At 43.0% G+C, this 23263-nt stretch overlaps 1 protein-coding gene across 32 annotated transcripts in view; it reads left to right on the top strand.

Moving 5' to 3' along the window:
• ABLIM1 (actin binding LIM protein 1) overlaps positions 1-23263 on the top strand; it is a 302559-nt gene that overhangs the window by 265463 nt on the left and 13833 nt on the right. For 9 of the 32 annotated variants that reach the window (XM_045439048.1, XM_045439036.1, XM_045439032.1 and 6 more), the window contains 8 exons: positions 98-175; positions 909-1064; positions 4748-4783; positions 5689-5818; positions 8048-8155; positions 15972-16076; positions 18108-18155; positions 21035-21181. In XM_045439048.1, coding sequence (XP_045295004.1) covers positions 98-175; positions 909-1064; positions 4748-4783; positions 5689-5818; positions 8048-8155; positions 15972-16076; positions 18108-18155; positions 21035-21181 — 808 coding nt within the window. The remainder of the gene's footprint in view (positions 1-97; positions 176-908; positions 1065-4747; positions 4784-5688; positions 5819-8047; positions 8156-15971; positions 16077-18107; positions 18156-21034; positions 21182-23263) is intronic. The other 23 variants (XM_045439037.1, XM_045439030.1, XM_045439025.1 and 20 more) reach the window with 9 other exon arrangements.

The raw sequence follows: 23263 nt of genomic DNA, 5'->3' as shown, positions 1-23263 counted from the left end.
TAGCCCGCTTTAGTGTTCAGTAAATGCTAGGGATGCAGGCCAGTCTTGATTCTGAAGCCATGGTGTGAAATCTTACAAGGTGCCGTTTACTTTACAGCCTACCAGGACTTCCTCTGAAAGCATTTATTCTAGACCAGGTTCCAGTATCCCTGGCTCCCCAGGTCATACTATCTATGTAAGTATTTGCTTCTGGAAACGATGCTTCCGGGGCAGGTAAAGTAGCAGATTGTGATAGTGGAGGGGGTAATCCAAAATAGAATAATTGGAAATGACCTTCTGTTTCTGTTATGAGATCCAGTTTTCATTTTTGAAGATCAGCCTTCTCAATCATGTCTTCCTTCGGGTAATTAAATTGATATGCGAATGTGGCCATCAATGTCAGTGACCCATAAAATGCAACAATGCTATGCAGGAGTTTAAAAATTGCTGTGCCTAAGTGGGGTATAGATACTTGGGGATTAATTATACCTTCCAGAATGCTGATACTGAGTATTCTTAAATTCTGCCGCAAAGGTATTTAAATATTTAGTTTATCAAATATGCAGTTCTTGTTTTTAGCCATCTGGGAGGATTTGTTTTGACCATCTGTTTGAGCTTTTCCATCTCTGTAATAAATTCAGGAAAATTATCCTGAAGGTTTTTAGGCTTTTCTACTTGGTTTATTCTGCATAGACTTTTTCCTCAGCTTCTGATGACTTAAAAAAAAAAAAAAAAAGTGATTAATGTATGGTATAAATTGGCAACTTTCTAAAGCAGAATGCTTTTGTTTTTAAAACTAAGCAAAATGTTTTGGGTTTTGTTTATTTTTAAGGTCTTCACCTTTTGAGCGGGATGTGAAATGTACTAACAATAGTTCCCCAAAGAAATGAGACTGAAGAAGAATTTTTCTTTCTGTTTAACTTTGCCAGGCAAAGGTGGACAATGAAATCCTGGATTATAAGGATTTAGCAGCCATTCCCAAGGTCAAGGCAATATATGATATTGAACGTCCAGATCTTATTACCTATGAGCCTTTCTACACTTCGGGCTATGAGGACAAACAGGAGAGGCAGAGCCTGGGAGAGGTAATAAATTCTAGAAGCTGTGAGTTATACAACAACCTCTCTTTTATGACGTGTGTAAGAAAAACTGATTGGAATCAAAATAAGGCAGAGGGTCCTTTGGACTGCCTACTATTTCCCGACTTCCCTACCAGCTTTGAGGTACCCAAAAACCTATCACACCATCCCTGGGCTCAGGAGGTGACAGAGGAGTGAAAGAGTAGGCCAGCCAGAGAAAACAGTGGAGGTTGAATAAGCATTAGTACTAGGTTGTGGGATAGCAGAACGGGCAAGCTGGGAAGGGAGTCAAAGTTGTCAGGGGAGAATCTGTGAGCTGGGCAGACGGAGGGAGAGTCTTCTGGGGTCTCGATCTGGGGACAAACTGAAGTCTCTTCACGGGGATCATGAGGAAAGAGAGCACACACCCTAAATTATGACAGCTACAGTCTGCAGCACCTTAAGACAGTAAGAATGTGCAAGAACAGGAAGAGTAGAGAGGTGGAGACCGCGGTATGGCACAGTGATGTGAGCCAGGGTTCTGGAATCAAATTACCTGGGATCAACCTGGGAACTCCCACATGCTGCTTGTATGACTTTGGCCATGTAACCACCATTCTGACCCCTAGTTTGTTCATCTATAAAACAGGATGACAGAATTCACCTCATAGGATGTTAGTAAGGATTAAATAAACTGTTAAAGGTTAATATCTATATAATAACTAGATAATTTACTATCTATTAAAACTAATCCATATAAACTCATCTATTTTTAAAAATTTTTTTTTTAATGTTTATTTATTTTTGAGACAGAGAGAGACAGAGCATGAATGGGGGAGGGGCAGAGAGAGAGGGAGACACAGAATCGGAAGCAGGCTCCAGGCTCTGAGCCATCAGCCCAGAGCCCGACGCAGGGCTCGAACTCACAAACCGTGAGATCAGGACCTGAGCTGAAGTCAGACGCTCAACCGACTGAGCCACCCAGGCGCCCCTAAACTCATCTATTAAAACACTTAGCCGAGCCAGACTCCTGGTAAATGTTCAGCAAATGACAGCTACAACTGAAGTCGTTACCTGTGGCCTTGGGGCTTATTCATGCTCTCCCAACATCAATGGTCCAGAGGCTGGAGCACAGCCTCTCAGCCCCTTAGGGTCCTTCCCATCCCTTCCCAGGGTTGGGGGCTCCCTGCTCTCACCTCCTGCCTGAGTCATGTGGGCCCTGGTCTGTTTCCTCTGGCATTTTCAACTTGATCTAAACTTGTTTCCCTTTTTATTTTGAAAATTGGAATCATCTGTAGACTCTTTTGAGTCCAATCAGAGAGATGTTGCCCGAGTACTGAACTGAAATTAGCTGTTCAACCAAGGTTAAAACAGACTGTAAACTATTTAACAGCACATGGCGCTTTGAGATCTTAGATGAAAAAAAGCCGTGAAAGCATGGTGATTCTGTTTAATTTGTCCTCAATCATATCCATATAGAGTATTTGTTTTATACCGATGCTTATATTTATTCATAACTGTAATATATCTTGTTCTTTTTATCTACTTATGTTTCCGTTTGGGTTTTATTCCAGAGCATAGCTCGGCCTTGAAATGGCCCCCGGGGCAGGAGGGGTATCCATTTTCGTGTAGTTCCCCCTAGTGGTCACATGTCTGTAACTGCATCTACAGCTGTTCAAATGCAGGTTGATTGGCCTGCGTTGTTCAGTTCCCACTGGCCCCTGGAGAGTTGCATAGGGGGATAAAGGAAAAAGGAAAGTTCCTGAACAGAGTGCACAGGAGCTGGTCCTGGAGCAAGTGGATGAGAATTTGCTAATGTTCAAGTCAGATAAGTGGGGGGAGGTGAGTTGTATTACGGCGTTTTAGGTTTTGGGGGTATGTGTGTGTGTGTTTCCCAGCGGTTCCGTTTTGAGCAGTAAAACATCAAGTGCTAAAAGTTTGGGCTTTCGGGGCGCCTGGGTGGCGCAGTCGGTTGAGCGTCCGACTTCAGCCAGGTCACGATCTCGCGGTCCGTGAGTTCGAGCCCCGCATCGGGCTCTGGGCTGATGGCTCAGAGCCTGGAGCCTGTTTCCCATTCTGTGTCTCCCTCTCTCTCTGCCCCTCCCCCGTTCATGCTCTGTCTCTCTCTGTCCCAAAAATAAATAAACGTTGAAAAAAAAATAAAAAAAAAATAAAAGTTTGGGCTTTGAAGCACACATTTAGGGTTTCAAGTCAGACTCCGATATTCACTAACCATACGACTTTGGGAAAAGTACGTGTTTCAGTGTCATGTGTAAACTCAAGATAGTAATTAATACCTGCCTCAGAGACTTCTGTGAGGATGAAGTGAAATACTTCGATTAGAACAGTACCTGGCACGTACGTGCTCGACAGAAATGCTGGCTTCTCTCATGGCGGGGATCTCAGCATCGATACCGTCCTTACCTGGTGTGGTGACCTGTGCGTTTCTCTGAGGACCGAATCTCGGTGGGAGGATGGCCCCGGATCAGAAATCAGACATATTTGGGAACTCTTCCCCAACACATGAAATCTTGCGACTTAGAAAACTTTACAAGCTATGTGATTATTTATTCCTTTAGTTGTTATTAACACGTTTCCCAAAGAATCCCTATGGTGCCAATTTAGAAGCACCGGAGGAATGAACTTGACATTCTGTGTAGCCATTTGTGCCTTCAGAAGGCACGAGTAGGGAAGATCCAGAAGCCTCTGTCAGCAGGGTCAGGCCTGGCTCCTGCCCTCACGGGGCCCATCCTCACCCAGCTAAGACGCCCCAGGGATAGGCTGTCGCTGCAGCCGAGACCGCGGGGCTCCAAGAATCTACAGCGCAAGAGAGCCCAAGTGCTTTTTGCGAACTGGGCGTAAGAGGCAAATTCTGAAGCTGAGAAGTCCACCACTGGCCAGGTGCTTCGTTTACATTTCATTCTATTTGAATACTTTTGGCATTTTAATTGCAAACATTTCATTCATTCATTTAGGAAATACTTGTTGAGCACCTCACACGTGCCAGGAGCCTCTCTAGTCACTGGGAATACTTCGTCATAAAGGGGCAGAGTTCTTGCCCTCGTGGAGCCAGACAACAAACGATACCTAATACAGGCGTACAGGGTATCGTGCTAGACGAAGAATGAAATAGAGCGAGGAACAAGCATGTGGGGCCGGCTCGCTCCTTTAAATAGGAGTCACAGAAAGCGCTGTGTGGCACCACATGCGAGTCGAGACCTCACGAGGAAGGGGAGTGAGTCGTACAGGTGTCCAAATGAGAAAGGGCTGGACGCCACAGACCTGGTTATTACTAGCCGGTTAGCAAACAATTCTACATGATTGCCGTGGTTGTACCTCAGTCGACAGCCACGTTTATAGAAGTCTGTGTTCGGGCAGACACGGTGACTCATACTAGTAAATTGAGCGTAGTTTGAGCCTAGAGGGGAAAATAGTTCCAATCTGTGTAGCTTAAGCATCTCAGGCACGATAACCTATTTATCAGGACCCCACCGTTCTCAGGCAGGGATGTGCGCCAGCCTCCCAGAATCTTGGTTTCCGTGTCCCTGTCTGAGCCCCATTCTCAACTCACTGAACCCGAAGAGGGGATGGGCAAAGGGAGCTGGCATTGGAGTTTGAATACTGTTTCCAGGTGAGTCTGATAAACAGCTAAGGAAACTGATAACGAATTAACACGCGCTGTGACTTTAAATTCTCTTTTCTTCTTCCAGTCTCCAAGGACTTTATCTCCGACTCCATCAGCAGAAGTAAGTACCGTTTTTGAAAATTGTAACGGGTGGGATTTGGGGAATAACTTGGACTTTTCCTAGACTGGAATTTTTGAAGGAGGACATTCAACGAAACCACAACAGAAATACCACTAGTCTATAAAACACTAGTGGTGGTACATTATTCCGTTGAATTGATATGACTGATTCACTTAATTATTCCCCGATTTGTTGAGGAAGTTTTATCCTTGTAAGTGGTGGTATGATAGATATCTTTGAGCGCATTTTTCCACTCGAAGATCCCTTTTTGTTTTTCCTGGGGATTTGTTTCACAAAGTGGGAAGTAGAATTTCCTGGGTCTGAGGCCACTACCGGCTTGTTCTCCAGGCAAATCAACTTAAAGTGTCACCAGATCAATGTTAGGGACAGTGTGGGCTGGCAGTCAGAACAAGGAGTAAGATGAGAGCCGGGAGGCTGGTCCTGAAGCGGGCTCTGCCTTCATGAGCTACACGCCTACACACGGGTCTCCTGCCTGCTCTGAAACATTCTGCTTTTGTGGAGAAGGGAGGTCAGCCCTTGTGTCCTACCTTCCTCGTTACACAAATCAGATGAAATGACGTGTGTGAACACACTTTGTCAAACCAAAAAGCACAGTATAAACGTGACCATCGGAGTTACTTTCCCCAGAGCTCTGTCGACACTGGGATTTATCATTTTCCTTCTTAAAAGTTGGCCGAATGCGGGTACTACTGGTTTCAAACAAAGTGCGTTAACCACAGAATGCTCCTCTGCATACGTATTTAAGGATATGGCCCTAAAATGTGCACATGAACAGGCAGGCATGATAGTTCCGGGGCAGCCTTTGTAGAACTTGACTTCCCTTGGACCTGATGATAGCCTGAATGAGTGTCTTACGCTCCTGCTTTCTCGTACTCTCTTTCCAGGGCTACCAGGATGCTCGGGACCGGGTGATCCACCGGTCCACCAGCCAGGGCTCCATCAACTCCCCCGTCTACAGCCGCCATAGCTACACTCCAACCACGTCTCGCTCTCCCCAGCATTTTCACAGACCTGGTAAGGGCACCTGTTCCCGAGATTCACTCTATATGATAGTCTGTGTTGGCTGTGTGATTTTTCTTTTCCCCACCACTGACAGTGTGTTAAGAATCTAGCTGCCAAATAGATCCCTTCTTTTCCCAGAAAAAAAAAAAAAAAACCACTTAAATCCAACTACAGTTTGTGTTATTTTATGGTTCTATTCATTATGATTTATTAAATAATTACATTTTGACAGTGAACAACAAGAAGCAAGGGAGCCTTTTTAAAAAATATTTTTAGACTTGAAGAAGATCCCATCACTTGGAGACTTAGAATGAAGATCTCCAAAGAAAATAATTGGATGTACCCTTTAGGCACATCAGCATCATCTAAAATCCAGCATTAGCCATTTGCTGGTGTGTTTATTGTGTTTCCCTGGTCCAGGCACACGGTGTTACTAAGCATGCTGGGGTAAGCACCTTCTAGAAGGAAGTATCATACACAACCTCAGGGTTGTATTTGATAACTTTTCAGATCCATTCTAGCCCTGAGATTTTTAGCCAGACTTGGAAAACAGAAAAACAATAGAGACATATTATGATAGAGAGTATCAAATAGTGTGGACTTCAGGTGACTGTGCATGGTGTAGTCCCTATGACTATTAGTGGGTGTCTCATGTGTGGAATAGAAGAATGGAGATCCCAGCACGGATTCAGGGCTCTCTGAGAAGTAGATTCCCACAAGGAGATTCTGGCCTTCTAGACAAACTTGGTGGCCGTGTACATCTTCGAAGACTTCATGTTAAGCTTCTTGTTCTGCACAGGCTGATGAGAACAGGACATGTGCTAACTTACTTTATAAAATAAAAGCAGAGGAAATGAACAGAATATAAAAAGGCTGCAGTCTTTTCCTTAAGGCTATAGATTTAATACTCATGAGGACCGAATTTTTAGTAAATGATTCTTCAGTAATGTATAGTTCCCTCTAGGTCATAAGTACTTGGTATTTGTTGAGTTATGTTACATGAGAATTTTTCAGGAAATGGATTCTTTTTTTTTTTTTTTGGGTATGCAGCTATGTTCATTTTATTCATGTCCCGGACCTGGGTCTAGATTTAAGCCCTTGTCTACGTGGGGGACAAGAAATCCTCTATGTGACTGCCTGTCCTTATAGGGCATATGTTGAGGTCACTGAGGCCATGGCCATGACCTTGTCAGGATGACGTGGGGCTACAGGGAAATTATTGTTCCGTAGGCCCCCGATTAGCGAGGGGGTGGTCAGCCAGGGAAATTGTTTCCCTAAAAGATCATGTCATTGTTGAGCAGTGAAAGTTTTTGTCTGTTCCAGCCGTGGTTCTGATGTTAGCAGCCTTTAGGACGTTCCCCATTCTAAGTGCACTTCCCCCTCTCCACAGTATATTATGGACATCTGATTATTAGGGCTTACGGTTATTTTTTCAAGATCTGTCCTTGTCACGTGGAGTCGGCGGGGTTCTGACAGCAGAGTTATGGTCGGTATCGGATACCTCTGATTATCCACTCCGTGGGTCCCAGATGCCAGGTGGTGGTGCGCACCCCCCCAGGGCCGGGTTTGGTTTTAATGGCCCATTCTCCTTCCAAGATCAGGAAGCCGCCGGTCCCCCAGTGCCGCCACCACGCCATTCGCAGGACCCTAAGTGGCTCTCCGCCACCGGGGGAGCACGAACAGGTCCCTCCTTCTCCGCAGGCAGAATAAAATTAAACTTCTAATGGGAGAAGTTTGCAGCTTAAAAACAAACAAACAAACAAAAAGAATCTGACCCTTACAGATAAGTACTTCTTTTCAAGGTTCTTGAAATAATTGTCTTTTTTTTTTTTTTTTTTTTTCCACATGTGCGTCAGGGGGGTTCTGTTTGGCCAGGTGTCTTTTTTTAAAAGCAGCTATTTCTGAATCTAGATGATGCACCGGTACTGGCTCAACAGTAGCTGGTGTCATCCTGACAGAGAATGTCCCGGTGGCCATTCCTTCCGATAAAGCCATTTATTCTCAGAGAGTGACTCTCTACCGACCTGAACCTATTTGCACATTCTCCCCACTTTGCCTGACCCTTAGCAGGTGCGTTCTTAACCCTTTTTCCTTCCTCCTTTTTCAGACTCCTGATTAACGTTCTTTATTTCCCGCCCCGCCCCCTCCCTTGGAACGAGGATGCTGTCCCTGCTCCTGTGTTAATTTCTGTTCTTCTTTTCTGTTTCCACCTTGCCCTGCCCCTGACTCCTTGCCGCACAGAGCTGCTGTCTCCTGGTGTGCGCCTGCGCACCAGCAGCCTCAGCTCCACCCACAGCGACTCCCGCCCCAACTCCCCCTTCCGACACCACTTCATTCCCCATATCAAAGGTAAGGAGGCAGGCTTCCCCAGGCGGCACCCCGCGTAGTGGAGATTTATTAGCACCCTGGGAAGGCTAATAAGGTGGATCTCCAAGAGTTAGCTCCCAGCTTTCGACCTCTCCGCATGCCTGCGTGTGTCGTAACTACACCCAGCGTCTTAGAACTGGCATGGCATCTCTCAGTAGGAGAAATATGTCATTTCTAAGGGCTCTAGATGAAGAAACAGGAAGTATGTTTAAGACCGGAAGATTCATTATCTACTGCTTAGGGGGAAAAAAAAACCCATATATTATCATTTTGTTTTTCCGTGTGTCAAAAGCAAAATATAATATATAGTTGGGGTATGTTCCTGGTTTTGATGCGTGACATGGCTCAGCAAAACGTACCACTGTTTAGCAACAAATCTCCAAAGCTTGTCTTAATGGGAAGAAGCCATTTAACCACTCGGTGGTGTTGAAACACTTGGAGAGTATAAAAAGATCGATGGCAGTGTAACTTAAATGTCTCTCCTTGAGCCAACCCTAAGGGTAATCCTCTTTTGACTGGTCCTGATTTCTGCGTGACATTGAAGAGAAGCCGTGCCTTCTGTTTTCTGTTTCTGCCCCCACATTCCTGCCCATTCCCTTTATGGCATTCCCATCGTTTTCCTCATTGCCCGTTATGCTTCTGAAGCAGCCCTCAACTGGGGCCCTTGTTCCCCTCCGTATGTTGGGGGATCCGAGAGCCCTGAAGGGGCTTCAAAGGGGCCATCATTTAAAACAAGTATGAGCTCCCAGAAGGATGCTAACTTTTTCCATAGTCTTGATTTGAACCAAAGTAACCAATGACAGTAGCTGAAGGAGGGAGTGCCAGGCCAGTACATTGTTATAACCGGACTGTTATATTAAGTATCTTGGTAGAAGGCCTGAGGCAGACCTAACAGATCCCAACTCGGTGTTCCAAAGTGCTCAGATCACGAGCGCAGCTACCGAGTACCCAAAATGCTGTTCCAGCTGACCGAGCGTTCATTTACCGTCTACCCAAGCTATTTTCTTATGGCTCACTTGGATTTTTGAGCCACCGAGTCCTAAAATATAGATGCACTGCCCTTAATCCACATGCAACTATCCTATGTGTGCCACTTTAGCATTCTCTGTGCTGTAAAAAATAATGTTGCTGACATGCTTGTTGAAGTCACACACGCTTTGTCATTAGCAAAGAGATGAGCATTTTCCAGTTGGAGCAGCGCTTTCTAAAATTCTTGACAGATTACTTAAAACTATTATTGCTAATTAGTATTTGGGGGGCCTTTTGTTATCTCGATACCAAAATACTTTAGAGGATGTTTATAAAGCCATAAGAAATTACTGAAAAACTTCAGAGATGTATTTTAAAAAGACTTTAATATAGAAACCCTTGGCCAAACTAAGATTTGTTTGCTTCGAATATGCCAGAGAAAATAGATTTTTGATTCAAAGAGGTAAACTGCCTTGCTTGGTTATTACATGTTTTACCTTTCAAAAGAGATGCTTCCCGTAGGAAGAAAAACACCACGTGCCCTGTAAAGTTACACAAAGTCTGTACAAAGACACACATCACGAGATATCGAGACACAAAATCTTGTGTCTGTGAGCAGCTTTATGGAGAGTTGGAATATGCAAATGAGCGCCAGAGTCCTAGGTTCAAATATTATCTGTGTCCTGTGCCTGCGGTGGCACCTTGGATTGTCAACTTAACCTTTGGAGTGTCACTTGCTACCTCATCTACGACACCTCTCCTAGGTCACTGGGGGTACGTGAGGTCAAGTGCCCTAGTGTGTAACAAGCACCGGGCTCACCTTGTCTGTGACGGTTTCCCCCTCGGCTTCGTGCCCTTAAAGCACCCTTGACTGCGCTGTTTCACTCCATTCTCTGGTGAAGGGGCCCTGGTCAAGGGTCACACCGATGGAGTGACAGGGCCCCCCATCCCTCACTCATATTAGGGGCGTCTGTTTCAGTATAAATACACATGAAATATCATTTTGAAAGCAAACTTTTTTTCCCATCTCTATTTAACTAGCAAATTGCATTCTTATTGAGCCTAAGGCAAACAGCTGCTTTCAGCCACTTAAATTTTTACTTCTCAACAGTACCTTTGTGTGCCTAAATGGCACCTTATTAAAAATGTAGATATGTAGTCGGCCCTTGAACAACGTGGAGGTTAGAGGTACCGACCCCCCCCCTCCTCCGCCCCGCGCAGTAGAAAAATCTTGGTATAACTTTTGACTCCCCCAAAACTTAACTACAAATCGCCTACTGTTGACTGGAACATTTACCAATAACACAGTCAATTAACGCGTTTAACACAGTTAACACAATGAACGCGTATTAACACATACACATATAACACACATGTTATATGTAGTATATGCTATATTCTTACAGTAAAGTAAGCTAGAGAAAAGGAAGATAACTTACAGTCAAAACACATCCACGCATATGTGGACCCATGCCATTCAAACCTGGATCGTTCAAGGCTCAGAGGTCCATTCTTTTCTGTCTTCAGACTGAATTTGAACTTTTTGACACAAATATTCTAGGTTTAAGTTGTAGAGAGCATTAGGCCAAGAGGCATTAGGTTGAGCTGGACCTCACACTTAAAAGACATCTAATGGTCCATTTCCATATGTCTATAGTCTGCTCCTATAAAATAGTCTACATACGTCAGATGCGAAATGTAATGTACATAACAGTACAATGCTTAGTTTCAAAATCAGATGAGCTTTTTGCTAAACTACAAAATAAATCATGGAGAATTTGTACATTAAAGATACTGCTCTAAGAGCTTAATATAGTCGATTGGCTAAATACTGATTCTTTAAGGAATTACTTCTTAGTGATTCTGAAAAGCACGTATCCATCCATTAGACCAGGAAGGCCTCTCCAGCACTTGGAAAATTTAGCACAGAGGGAACTTATGACCACTTGAGAAGCAAATCTAAGGCATCTTTAAAATGGAACCAAGTCCTCCAGGGCCCTTCATGGGAACGTTCACTTTTTATCGTGGAGCTCGCCTTATGATCTCGGGGCAGTTACTTACAAAGCCAATGTAATCTGGGCAGTCTGAGGATGCCAGGATAGGATGTCCACCGCAGGAATGTGTATCTCGAAGCACTAGAAGCACCACTCTGGCAACCAGAAGTTCAGCCCCCCCATTTCCCAAGTCCACTTCCTGGTCCTTATTGCTGATGCACGGGCCCCGGCCCCCAGGGTTCATGGCACCGGGGATGCTGCATGTTGGAAAGCTGAGATGCACATCACAGGCTGTCTTTCTATTTCATTGGCTTCTCCATCCATTTTCTGTAACGTCCATCTTGTTTTCCGGTGTGTCTTTGTTTCTCTTCTCTAACCTTCCCTGCAGCCACATTCTGTATTGGTCTGTCATTGTCGGGCCATTTGGACAAGTGCATGCTTAGAGATTTGGAAAGCTTTTCACTTTGTTTTGGGCTTGGTCTGTGCTATGTTTGCTGAGTTCCTCTTCCCTCCCCTTTGAAATACTCTTAGACATTATGTTCTGTGTCCACAAAGTATAAATCAGATTTGTGAACAGGAGGGCTACATATATTCAGTCTCTTTGAAAGGAATCTTTTCTGTTTCACCATAGAAGTGATTTACTGTGATGCAAATATCTGACACTTGCTCAAGAAAACCATGATGCTTATTGAAACTTTAGACAAGAACCAGCAATCCTGAAACTCTGTCACAAAATTCTAGATGCTGCCAACTTTAAGGTCCCCTCAAAGGACTCATTTATATTTTGGAACATAAGCACTTAGAGTCCAGAAAATTAGGCAGTATTCTAGCATGTTCCCCTGGCAGTCACATGCATGGCCATTTTGATCTACTTGTCTTAGGATTTGTCACTTGGGCTCTCAGGTACCAAAAAGAAGATTGACAATGAGGACAGAGCATTTGAATGTGTTAAGGACAGTGAGAATCCTGTAAGTGATTGATCTCTCAAGGACTGAAAAATTGGCTTAGTAGGCTGATATGGAAGGAGCTAAAAATGAAGGCTAAGAAATATAAATACACGGTAGCTTCTTTTTCATTATTTATTTTTGGGTGAGTGCAAGCGTGGGAGGGACAGAGAGTGAGGGACAGAGGATCCAAAGCGGGCTCCATGCTAACAGGCGGACAGTCTGACAGCCCTGAGCCCGACGTGGGGCTCGAACTCTGAAACCACGAGATCCTGACCTGAGCCAAAGTCGTACGCTCAACCGACTGGGCCACCCAGGTGACCCACATGCTAGGTTCTCATCATAGTAGCTAAGAGCACTCACAACTAAGAATAATCCAGTACAAGGAAGGACTTATTTAAGGAACAAAATGGCTATGAATGTGATACATGACAATATGCTACAATAGATACGCTATTATATAATTTTTAAACAGTGTCTCCATTCCACGCTAATGGTGATGACAATGTTGATGGTGGAAATACCTTCCGTATATCATCTTTCATCTAACACCTCATGTATTACTTTGCCTAAGTAATGAACTAAGCGTACAAGTAACTGTTTTAGGGCCCTTATCAGCTATTTCCTTCTAGAATAAAGTTTTACCACTTCAAGATAGGGTGTTGAAGTTAGAATAAGGAAAGAGGACTCATCTTGAGAGTTTTGCTTTTTTAAAAAACACCAAAAAAATGTTTAATGCCTTTGGTATTTCAAGGGCTAAGAATTTGGTATCTAGCAAGAGTATTCTGAGACCTTGTCCCTAATGAGCCACGGTGACATGTGGAAATGATACTGCACAGAATCCCTTAAACGGATGTGTTGCTGAGTCTCTCTTCACCTAGTGTTTTAAAATGTTTTGTGGGAGGTTTTAAGTGATTTTAGCATTAAATCTATTTACAAGGACTTAAACATAGGAGTAAGGGTTTGTTTTTGTTTTTGTTTTTTTTAAGCAACTAGAAAGGTCAATAGTTACTGAAATATGCAGCCAAATAAAGAACTATGCCCAACAAGAGACAACATTCGGCCCGAATTCCCCCATCCGGAGCTCAGACAACCACTCATCACAGCCTCCACATGATAGACTTTAATGCTTGGGCAAATGCTGATTCTGATACCCTTCAGCCTTTGCACCCCACATATGCAGATATTTTTGTGTGTGCATGATATTGGCTAATAATTGTCAAAACAAATGTAACGGCGTCTCATCCAATTGGGTATTGTAACCCAAATCTGTGAGAACATTTCCCTGAGGTATCTGAGGTTCTTCTACAAGTATAGGAAGGTTAGAGTTGACGGGCAGGAAGCAGGGTGGTTCAGAAGCCATAGCAGCCAGTGCTCAGGATATGCAAAAAGAGTCTTCAAAAGGCAACCTCAAATTAGGCGAGAAAACCGTTTTTCTAGACCTTCTTTTGACAACAGCTCACAAGAAGTATTCTGGTTTTCAATTCTGGATTACTCTTGTGAATGATTTCGGATGTTCACAGGAGTAAATAATTCCTCTGCAGTGAAATGGTTACATAGGGGTTATCGAGGATCTAGTGGGAAAGTTATAAAAAGGGGGTGCTGTTGTGACCCCATGGTTCTATACAAACATTTGGCTGCCTTTAATCAAGAGCAGCATGATGGTTAATCCTGCAGTGGTGCCTGACTAAATTAGGCCATTAATAGCTATAGAATTCTCTAGCAGGCGACTTCAGTCATTCATTTGCAGACATTAATTAGGACCTATTTCTAGGCTGCGCACTAGACTCAGCTCACGAAGATGAATGAGACCTAGTTCTAATTCACCCTGTGATTGAAAACAGGATTTACTTCTAAATGTAAAACCACATTCTTCCTTCCCCTCCTTGCCTCTACCTGTGTCTTTTATACTCATTTTTTTTTTCAGACACGAACTGGTTATTTCTCGTTAGGAGAGTGATAGTAAATGAAACTTTAAAAAAATAAAATAGATATAAAATTAAATATAAAATAAAAAGAAAAAGAAAAAATAACTTAAAAAAATTAACCACAATAGATGAGAAGTTTGGGGTGAAGCATCATCATTTTTGGAAGCTGATATCTAACTTAAATAAAGTCTGCATTATAATGCATCGGGAGCTAGATGTGAAAGTGACTCTTGAGGAAAAAAAGAGAAAGGCTTCAGACCATAACAACTAAAAACCTGGCATCTACATTTAAGCCAGGGACAAATTCAGATCGTATTGGAAAGATCGCACTGCCCATTCAGTCCAGATATGTGCTCTGGTTACCTAAAAATACACGTGTTAAGAAATTAAAACCCTAGTAAGCACGTCATTTTAAAACTCCAGCAATTGACATCTTTCATACTTTGCGGGCCAGATTTAGAACGGCGTGGCTTATTTAAAGAAATCGGCTCGTGCTCTGTTTTGTAAAGATCTAGAGTTATTTCAAACTGTTAGCCTTAACTGATAGATAAATTACACGTTATCAAAACGTACAACTTTTGTGCTTCAACGGACCCTATCGAGACAGTGAAAGACAACCCGCAGAATGGGAGGAAATGTTTGCAAATCATAACATCTGACAAGGGACTTACGTCCAGAATATATAAAGAAGTCCTATAACTCGGTAACAAAAGTAATTGCATTTTAAGCCGTTAATTTTTGCTAGTACATCTTCTGGTGTGTTCTCGGGGCCAATGTTTACTCAGACACGAGGTGGGAGGACAATTTTGGGCAGTAGCTGATCTCTGGCCAGTTGAGCCCAGGTCTCAGTTCATCCTGGTCACAAGGGAGCGATGGTGGCTTTGGTAGCACTCAAGGCTTTGCAGCCACCTGCCAGCAATCTTTTCTAGCCCCTTCGCTATTCTCCCATCCAAGAGCAGCCTCCTGTCCAGCCACAGTGTTGCTCCCGCACACCATGGCCCTTCCTTCCTCGTGATGTTCAAGCCCTCTGGAATCCGGGTCTGGTTATCCCTTGACCCATCCACCCACCCACCTGGTGTGCTTACCCTTTGACGCCCCACTCCGTCTAATATCTCAGCTTTCTGAAAGAACTCAGGGCACCTTCCCCTAGGTATGCATTTACGTGTCACAGTCTGTCTCCTTAGGTAGATTCTGAGCCCCACTCCCCACCACAGTGACGTCTCATTCACCTGCGTGTCCCCAGTCATCTAGCTCAGTGCCCAGCCACGGTAGCTGTGCATTCGCAGAGGGAATTGCTGCACTGAGTGGCATCTGAGTGGAGCGGAGCCTTTAAAGAGAAAGGCGGAGAGTGGTGTAAGCGGTCCTGAAGTTCCCAAAAGAAAGGGCTCTGTCTCCGTGGTGTGTATTTCAAAGTGAGGCAACAGAAACGTTTGCTGTAGTGCAGGCACTTTGCATTGCTGAGGGGAGGGCCTGGGTGGCCACGCGGGCTCCCAGACGTGGCCTTCCGTTTGGAGAAATATACTGCAATTGCCAGCCTCTGCCGTCATGCCTGGAAGTGATCGTGTTTGGGTTTGCCTATCCTGCCCCTTCACGTGCTTGGGATTTCGTCGTCCGACAACTGATCCTGAATCATTAGCAAGTGACCTTCCATGACTCTTCATGTACTTTCCATCTAATCAGTTTGCTGCTAGCTCACGGCCTTCAACCGCATGCCATCGGAATGACGCCCCCTACCGCTAGCTGCTTCTAACCCAGTCCCACGTGAGCTCAAGTCTCTCCTGCCCCAAAACGTAACCTTCTATCACCTTGTGAGCCAAGTTGATAAACTGAGTTTGTTTCTTTTGTTTCTCCTTTTTGGTATACCTCCTCCCGGTCTGTCGTGTTGAAGTTTGATTATGCTTGCTCTGTTTTCTTTATTGCTGTCCCTTCCCTCATTTTGTTTTCTCCATTCTTCTCATTGGAGGCAATGAGCCGTCCAGCGGCCGGAACTCCCCTCTCCCTTCCCGGCCAGACAGCCGCCCTGTCACTCCAACTTACGCTCAGGCCCCTAAACATTTCCATGTTCCAGGTAGGAGCTGACACGGTCTTTGTTGGGGTGTCCTGTCACGGTGTAGAACGTAGCCCTGTTACCTGTCTCGTCTCATTTCTCATGCTCTCGTCATTGGGACACACACAGTCGACAAACCCTAAATTGCACGATCTGACCTAGAGGGCCTTTCAGGAGTTTTGGATGCGAAATGCCAGGATTGTATGGAAGGTTTATGTTTTCTCAAAATTTTTTGAAGGGAGGTCGGAGGCAGAGGGTGAAGGAAGAAGGGTTGAGTTGCTTTGGGGTTTTGTTTTTTTTTTTTGGTTTTTTTTTTTTTTTTGGACTAAGATTTTAATTTTACCTTTATATTAGTGCCTCCCGAGATATCACTGTGGTTTGGTGTCATTGACAATTCTCACAATGGCAACCTAGTTACCTTCTCATCCTAAAGGTGAACCTTTAGGTGAACCACAACATCTCGAGAATACTTTTGTTTTTTTCTCCTGTTTGTCTCCCATGCGGAGAATCTTTCGATGGACTTTTCAGAGAGGTGTAAAATTGGATCAGTTAGTTGGATGGTCCTTCTGCAGTGCGTAACCAACTGACCACCTCCTTAGCCCACAATGATATCTTGCAATTTAGGCTTGGTGCTGTAAGCTTTGCTGAAGTCATAAGCATCTGCTGTCACGGTACAAATGGTAATTTGCCATCAAGAACTGGAAATCTCAGGACCCATCATTCTCTTAATGTTTAGGGTCAGCTCAATTTGTAAGGGCAAGATTGGCCATCCAAGGTCACAATGTTATTTTTCCATGGGAAGTACATTGTTTTACTTCTTTAGCTACTGAAAGTGGTTCAATACCTTACCCATTAGGGGTAACATATTCAGAATCTATAATCGTTTTTTTTTTCTTTTGCATTCCAAACTTACCTGATAAAACAGAGGAAAGCTCAATGAGATTCATACCACTAAGATAGAGCTGCCTTTTAAAATAAAGCTTCACTGAACTTTAAAATCAGTGTTGTGTACATTTGCAACTTTTTTTGCATGAAGAATGCCCCCACCAAGATACAGTGGCCATGATTCTGAGGAAGCAAACCTTTTGAAATTTCCTGAGCATTTGCAGTCAAAGTGAAATGGTAGCATAATCAGATGCAGTCCTGTATAACAAATGATAATATTTGGCTTCTTTCTTTCTTTCTTTCTTTCTTTCTTTCTTTCTTTCTTTCTTTCCTTCTTTCTTTCTTTTTTAAATTTGCCCTCTACAAGTTGGAATTTACTCAGACGTTCATCCTGTCAGGACATCAGACTAGCCTTGCACATAAGAACTATTTCTGTTTTAAAATAACTACTCTTTTTTTTTTTTTTTTTAATTTTTTTTTTTTCAATGTTTATTTATTTTTGGGACACAGAGAGACAGAGCATGAACAGGGGAGGGTCAGAGAGAGAGGGAGACACAGAATCGGAAACAGGCTCCAGGCTCTGAGCCATCAACCCAGAGCCTGACGCGGGGCTCGAACTCACGGACCGCGAGATCGTGACCTGGCTGAAGTCGGACGCCCAACCGACTGCGCCACCCAGGCGCCCCTAAAATAACTACTCTTAACTATATGACATTGCTTTCCACTGTTCCACTCATTAGCTAAAAAGTAAATTGAGCCCCTGGTATCTACTGGGAGCTCAATTTCTAGACAGTAGCAATTTGGGGATCTTCCCCAAACTGGTTATGTCTTCCTCACCACTAGAGTCCCTTCCACTGCTTGCGTTTCTTCCTGTTTTAATCTCACTTTTAGTGAAGTGTGTATTTGCAATAAATGGCTCATGAATGAATTGCATCTCTATCTATCCTAAGATGTATTACAAAGGATTCCATATCACTTGTCTATAGTGATTCACTCATTCCTGTGACCTCTTCTTCTAGTAACCTCAATCTTTGTAATACAAAAGTTAACCTTCTGGGTTGATTTTGTTCAAGAGTCTTCAGTTTGGTTTGCCTCTTGGTTGATCTATTTTTCCCCACCGCTGAACCAGTTCCCATAATCACACACCTTTGCTTTTCATTTCCACAGATCAAGGGATCAACATTTACCGAAAACCACCCATCTACAAACAGCATGGTAAAACCCTCTTTCCTCCGCGTAGCTTTTAAGTAATGATACCAGCTGAACTCTCTGCTGTCTGTCCTCTGAAAGGCTTCCCTGCTGCTGCTTTTGAGAATCAAACTGGGGCACCCAGCGTGTTATACCTTTATGGTTCCCTAACACGCAAATGTTGTGAGATTGGTTTTCCTAGATGGAGAACGCTTAGTTTGGTTAGGGAACTCCTAGGCAATCTTTGAGCCCATGAAACCATGTATCGTTGCATTCCTAAAGAAGGGAAGGTACTGCTCACACAATAATTCACAAATACCGTTTTTTTGTATGTGCCATCAAATAATTTAACCAGACTCTATAGTAATTTTGTTGAGCTTCTAATCAGTTTAAGTAATTAAAATAGTGAAGGCCAGCAACCTAGAAAACTTAGCTGGACTAAGTCTACGTTAACTTGACTGTCCAATTCCCCAGATGTCTGCACCTTGCAGTGGAATGGATAGGACACACCCAAGACCAAGGCCCTGGGCCCCAGCCCTTCCCCTCAATGGCTCTATGATATCATGGACATGATTTCTCTGCCCCTCAGTTTGCTTTTAGACAAAAACCAGTAAGTTAGGCCAGCCACTCTCTGAAATTGCTGCAAACGAAAATCCCTAATACGGATTTATAACTGTGTTTTCCTTTTCTGGAAATAGAGAATTTTTAAACCCAGGAAATCATATTACCATAGGTAGATCACATTTCCCTCCACCATTATTAGGTCTCTATAGATTAGATGCCATAAATCTTTGTGAATGGATAGAAAGCCAAGACTGGTCTTCAGGTGACGTCAGAAAATTATACACATAACATGCCTGGAAAGTTGAAGGCTGCCATTAAAATCTAGTCGACATTAATGAGTCCTTAAGGATTAAGATGACCTGAAAAGCAAAGAAAGTTGAAAATGCACACAGGAAAAAATTGAGGCTAACATTCTAGGGGAAAAAAAAAGATTGTACATATTGTAATGGTTCTACCACTGTGATTTTTTTTCTCTTTTTTTTTTTAAGATTTTACACCGTGTGCTCGCTTTTTTAAGTTTGTTAACATTGTTTTTGTTTGTTTTTTTATGGTTTAATGTCTTCTCACCCACTCATTAACATGTGAATGTTTACTGACTTCACCAATTCTAATGCGTAAGTACTTACTGTTTGAAGTCATGCTTTTTTTTTTCTAAATTTACAAATGAGACTCCAAGAGTTTGATTTATCAATGTAGAAACTGTTTTTATTACTAAAATCTCTCAGGCCCTGCCTCTCTAAACAAAAATAATCAAATGACTAAGATTTAAAGAGATTGGATAGGGTTGGCTTATTTATTTAAAAGAGATTGGCTTTTTTTTTTTAATGAAATGTACTCTGACTTGACTCTCAGTTTGTCGTAATTAAGAATAGCACAGCCAGAGTGGCAGTTCCCAAAGAACATTCTGCAAAAGAGCAGTTCCATGTGATAGAAATAGAAGGTACATCAAACCTGGTGTCTGGGCCCCAGTGCATTTGGAAAATGCTAGATTTAAATACAGTCACTGTTTTTTTGTTTTGTAATGCAGAACATCTCAGTCTTTAATATGCTAACACATCTTTAAGAAGGTGATGTAGTAGGCAGTGTTTTCCCAGCTGAATTTTTTACTTTTTCTCATGAGGTTAGAGACTCAGAAGCGCTACCCCGTGCTTGGCCAACACTTCACCCCTTATGAGCATATAGGGTGACCGTGGTCAAGTCACTTAAGGAAAACGAGACCCAGAGGGTTACTAAAAGAATGGGGAATTTGAGCTAAGGGTTCAAAAAATTATTTCCAGATTTTAAAATATGTGAGCCCCGAGAGGGGGGGATAGTTTTTACTTAAAGCATTATAACTATATTTTAAATGTTTAGTAGCATCCCAGGCCACTCTGCCAAATTAGCCAGAATCAGGGTCTGACCATTTAGCCTGGTTTGTTTTGTTGCAGCTCTGTGATTAGATTTGGAGTTCTAAGCCAGCGACAACTCTAAGCAGAGCCATTAAGAACCCTGTGAACTGAGGCCATTGTTAGTCTGGCTTTTGTTGTCTTGAATTTGGAAGGCTCACTTAGGCGTGCAGACCCTTGAGGGAAATAAGGAGTGTTTTGCATACATTCATAAGTCAACATACGAAAGGCACAATGCTAAATTCCTACAAGGCACAATGCTAAATTCCTAGAAGCTAAGTGTGGATTTTCCCTCTGCCATTTCTCCTAGGACTCCAGACACATATATAATATGTAAGGAGTAGAATGAACTAGACAGATGATCGCTAAAATGAACAGATACAAATACACAAACATACAAAGCCAGCCCTCTTATGGTTAACAACTACAGCCAATGGACGGCGTCATGCTTTTAACTTAGCTCTTTAATTTCAAACTACTAATTCAAATTTCTGATTGCTCTAGAAGAGTATCACCTGATGGAACTTTCTGTGATGACAGAAATGTTTGTTCTACGATGGTGCTTCCAATATGGTGGCCACTCATTACAGGTGGCTATTGAGCGCTTAAAATGTAGCTCGTGCAACTGAGGAACTGGATTTTAATTTTATTCATTTTCTGGTTTCATTTAATTTTGTTAATTGAAGTAGCCATGCGTAGCTAGAGCTAGTATCGAATGGTCCAGCTCTACAATAAGGTATTTCAGATGTAGAATGAATTTTGCAATCCAACAGAACATAAGGAAAATCACTTGTCACTAGGTGCCACTGAGTGACTGGGCAATTGCTAAGAGCCATAAACAGCTTTCTGGAGTTGAAACTTTTGCCAGAAAACAAGACAACTATGGAAGTGGGTTGTACCACCACGACCTTGCAGACCGATAGCTAAGCTCCACCCCCATCCCCGATTCCCGCCTAGATGCAGCTGCCTTAGCAGCCCAGAGCAAGTCTTCAGAAGACATCATCAAGTTTTCCAAGTTCCCAGCAGCCCAAGCTCCAGATCCCAGCGAGATACCAAAGATTGAGACGGAACACTGGCCTGGGCCCCCCTCACTTGCCGCCGTAGGTATGCAACTGCTGTGGCTAAGCCAAAATGGACAAATTGGTAGGAGATCACAAAACGAAATGCTTAAACTATGCAAGAAAATGTGTCCTATCGTAAAGATATTTAGGAAAAGTATGACCAGAGCATTTGGGTGCCAAATGCTTCAAAATTACAAAAACCCAATCACGAGAGCCTTGCACTCACCAACCCGCTGAGAGACCGCCAGAACTGGTCTAAAACAGATGATCTGCAGGGACTCTCAGAGTTACTGCAGAATCAGTAACTTTTGAACTAGTTGAACCAAAGCCTCCCGCCAAGAACACCGTTTATAAGTAGAGTCTAGTGGGTGACTTTACCAAGTGTCCACAGAGGTGTGACTTCTTTCAGTGACATTTGTTTTAGATTATTTCTGGGTTGAAGTTACAATTCTCTTAACAGCCAGTCCTAACACTGAAGCACTTCTACGTTACTGGTGAGATCACGTTCTCCTTTACTAAGAAAGGCTGTCACCGAGTAGTAGGTGTTCTGGAATAACCACTCGTATGAAGTTGTGTGATTTTCCATCTCATTTCCATGAATTCTGTGCTAACATGTCACGTTCGAGCTGTTTCATTCTTTGCTTTGAACCACAAATTTATGCTTTAGAACCGTGTCTGTGTCTTTCCTGTTTTGCAAGTTGTGAAATCACTTGGCCTAAAAAGGGGTATTTAGCAAACACAGAAGCTAATACTGAAGATTTAGTGAGTCAGTTTTGCAAAGATAGAACTATCTTCTCACATGTCTGTTGACAACCTTTTTTAAAAGGCCTTCAATGTTCCAAATTTTCTTCATCATGCTTTTTCTCATCAAGCCATTTTCCGGAATAATTTTTACAAACAGTATAAGTGGACTTTAAAGCAATCTATATTTACAGAAATACCTGAGGGAAAATCTCCCTCCTCAGTTCATTATTCCCAAGTACTCTGTATATTATGCTGACTTAAGATTTATTTAATTCTTGCAAACTTGTGTCTTTTCATTTTTATTAGCATAGATTAAAGACAGTAAATTCACATTGACATTTATGATTTTAGGAACTAAGAATCAATCAATCCTCAGTTTTTCCCTGCCAGTTTGTGCCCTGCAGACAGTTCTTGTGGCCTTTGAGGTTCGGTTCAGTCATGTTGCTTTGTGGGGACACATACAGCTAAATTTGGGGCAGAGGAAGAAGAATATTTTGTGATTAAAATCATCACCACTAAATAGTTTTTGGGTTCCAAAGTGAAGAAAGTTTCTGGCCCATTAATCAAAAGGATAAAAACTGAGACTATAGGTTAAAGTTTATTTTGATTAGATTAGCAAGCTTGCCTGTTTCCTCCCACAGCCAGATTAATCCAAGCAATTTAGGAAAAACAATAATTATCTTAATTTTACAACCATTCGGACAGATTCCTCCCTTTCACTCCCTGTCTCCCCTTTTCCAAGGAGCTTAAAAATTGTAAGTGATTTGCTAGATTGGAATGAAATAAGTAACTTTTTAGCTGTATTAATGCTATTTTATTGACCTATTAGCATAAAACTCTCTCGTGACCATTTTTGCCAAGGATTGAGGGAAGGAAAACATTGGAGACTCATCCCTTAAAAGGAAAATAAAAGCATGCTTTTTAGTGAACTTAAGGGCAGAGGGAGGGTGATTGTATGACAAGTCTGTTCAGAAAAAGAGAACACGAGAGGGTGACCATCTTATCTATTGGGCGGTATGTACGTGACCTTGGGGTCCCCTCTTTGAAAATTGACCTCCGAGAGATCCAAATAATAACTCTAGATGCCTTCCCACCTATGACAGAGGGCTGCGGCCAGTGGCTGATGGGATGACTGAGCCCCAGCCGTAAGGGCACGCCAAGTTCTAAGTGAGCAGATCAGTTGTCGGGAGGCCAAAGGTCATGCCTTACCAGATCACGCGTTGAGCTGGCCTGTCAAAGGAGGCCCCCGTCGCGAGAAACCCACCCGCAGGGCTCAGTCGGCGGTGGGCCCTCTTTTCCTTGTGTTGTTCGTGAACGTTAAAGACTGCTGCCGATTTTGCCATCTGGACAAGTTGAGCGCAGGTGGACTAGTGCCTTAAGA

This window comes from Leopardus geoffroyi, chromosome D2 (assembly GCF_018350155.1).
Source record: "Leopardus geoffroyi isolate Oge1 chromosome D2, O.geoffroyi_Oge1_pat1.0, whole genome shotgun sequence".
NCBI classification, from domain to species: Eukaryota; Metazoa; Chordata; class Mammalia; order Carnivora; family Felidae; genus Leopardus; species Leopardus geoffroyi.
The sequence above is the reverse complement of the archived record's forward strand: the minus strand, read 5'-3'. Positions and strand labels throughout refer to the sequence as shown.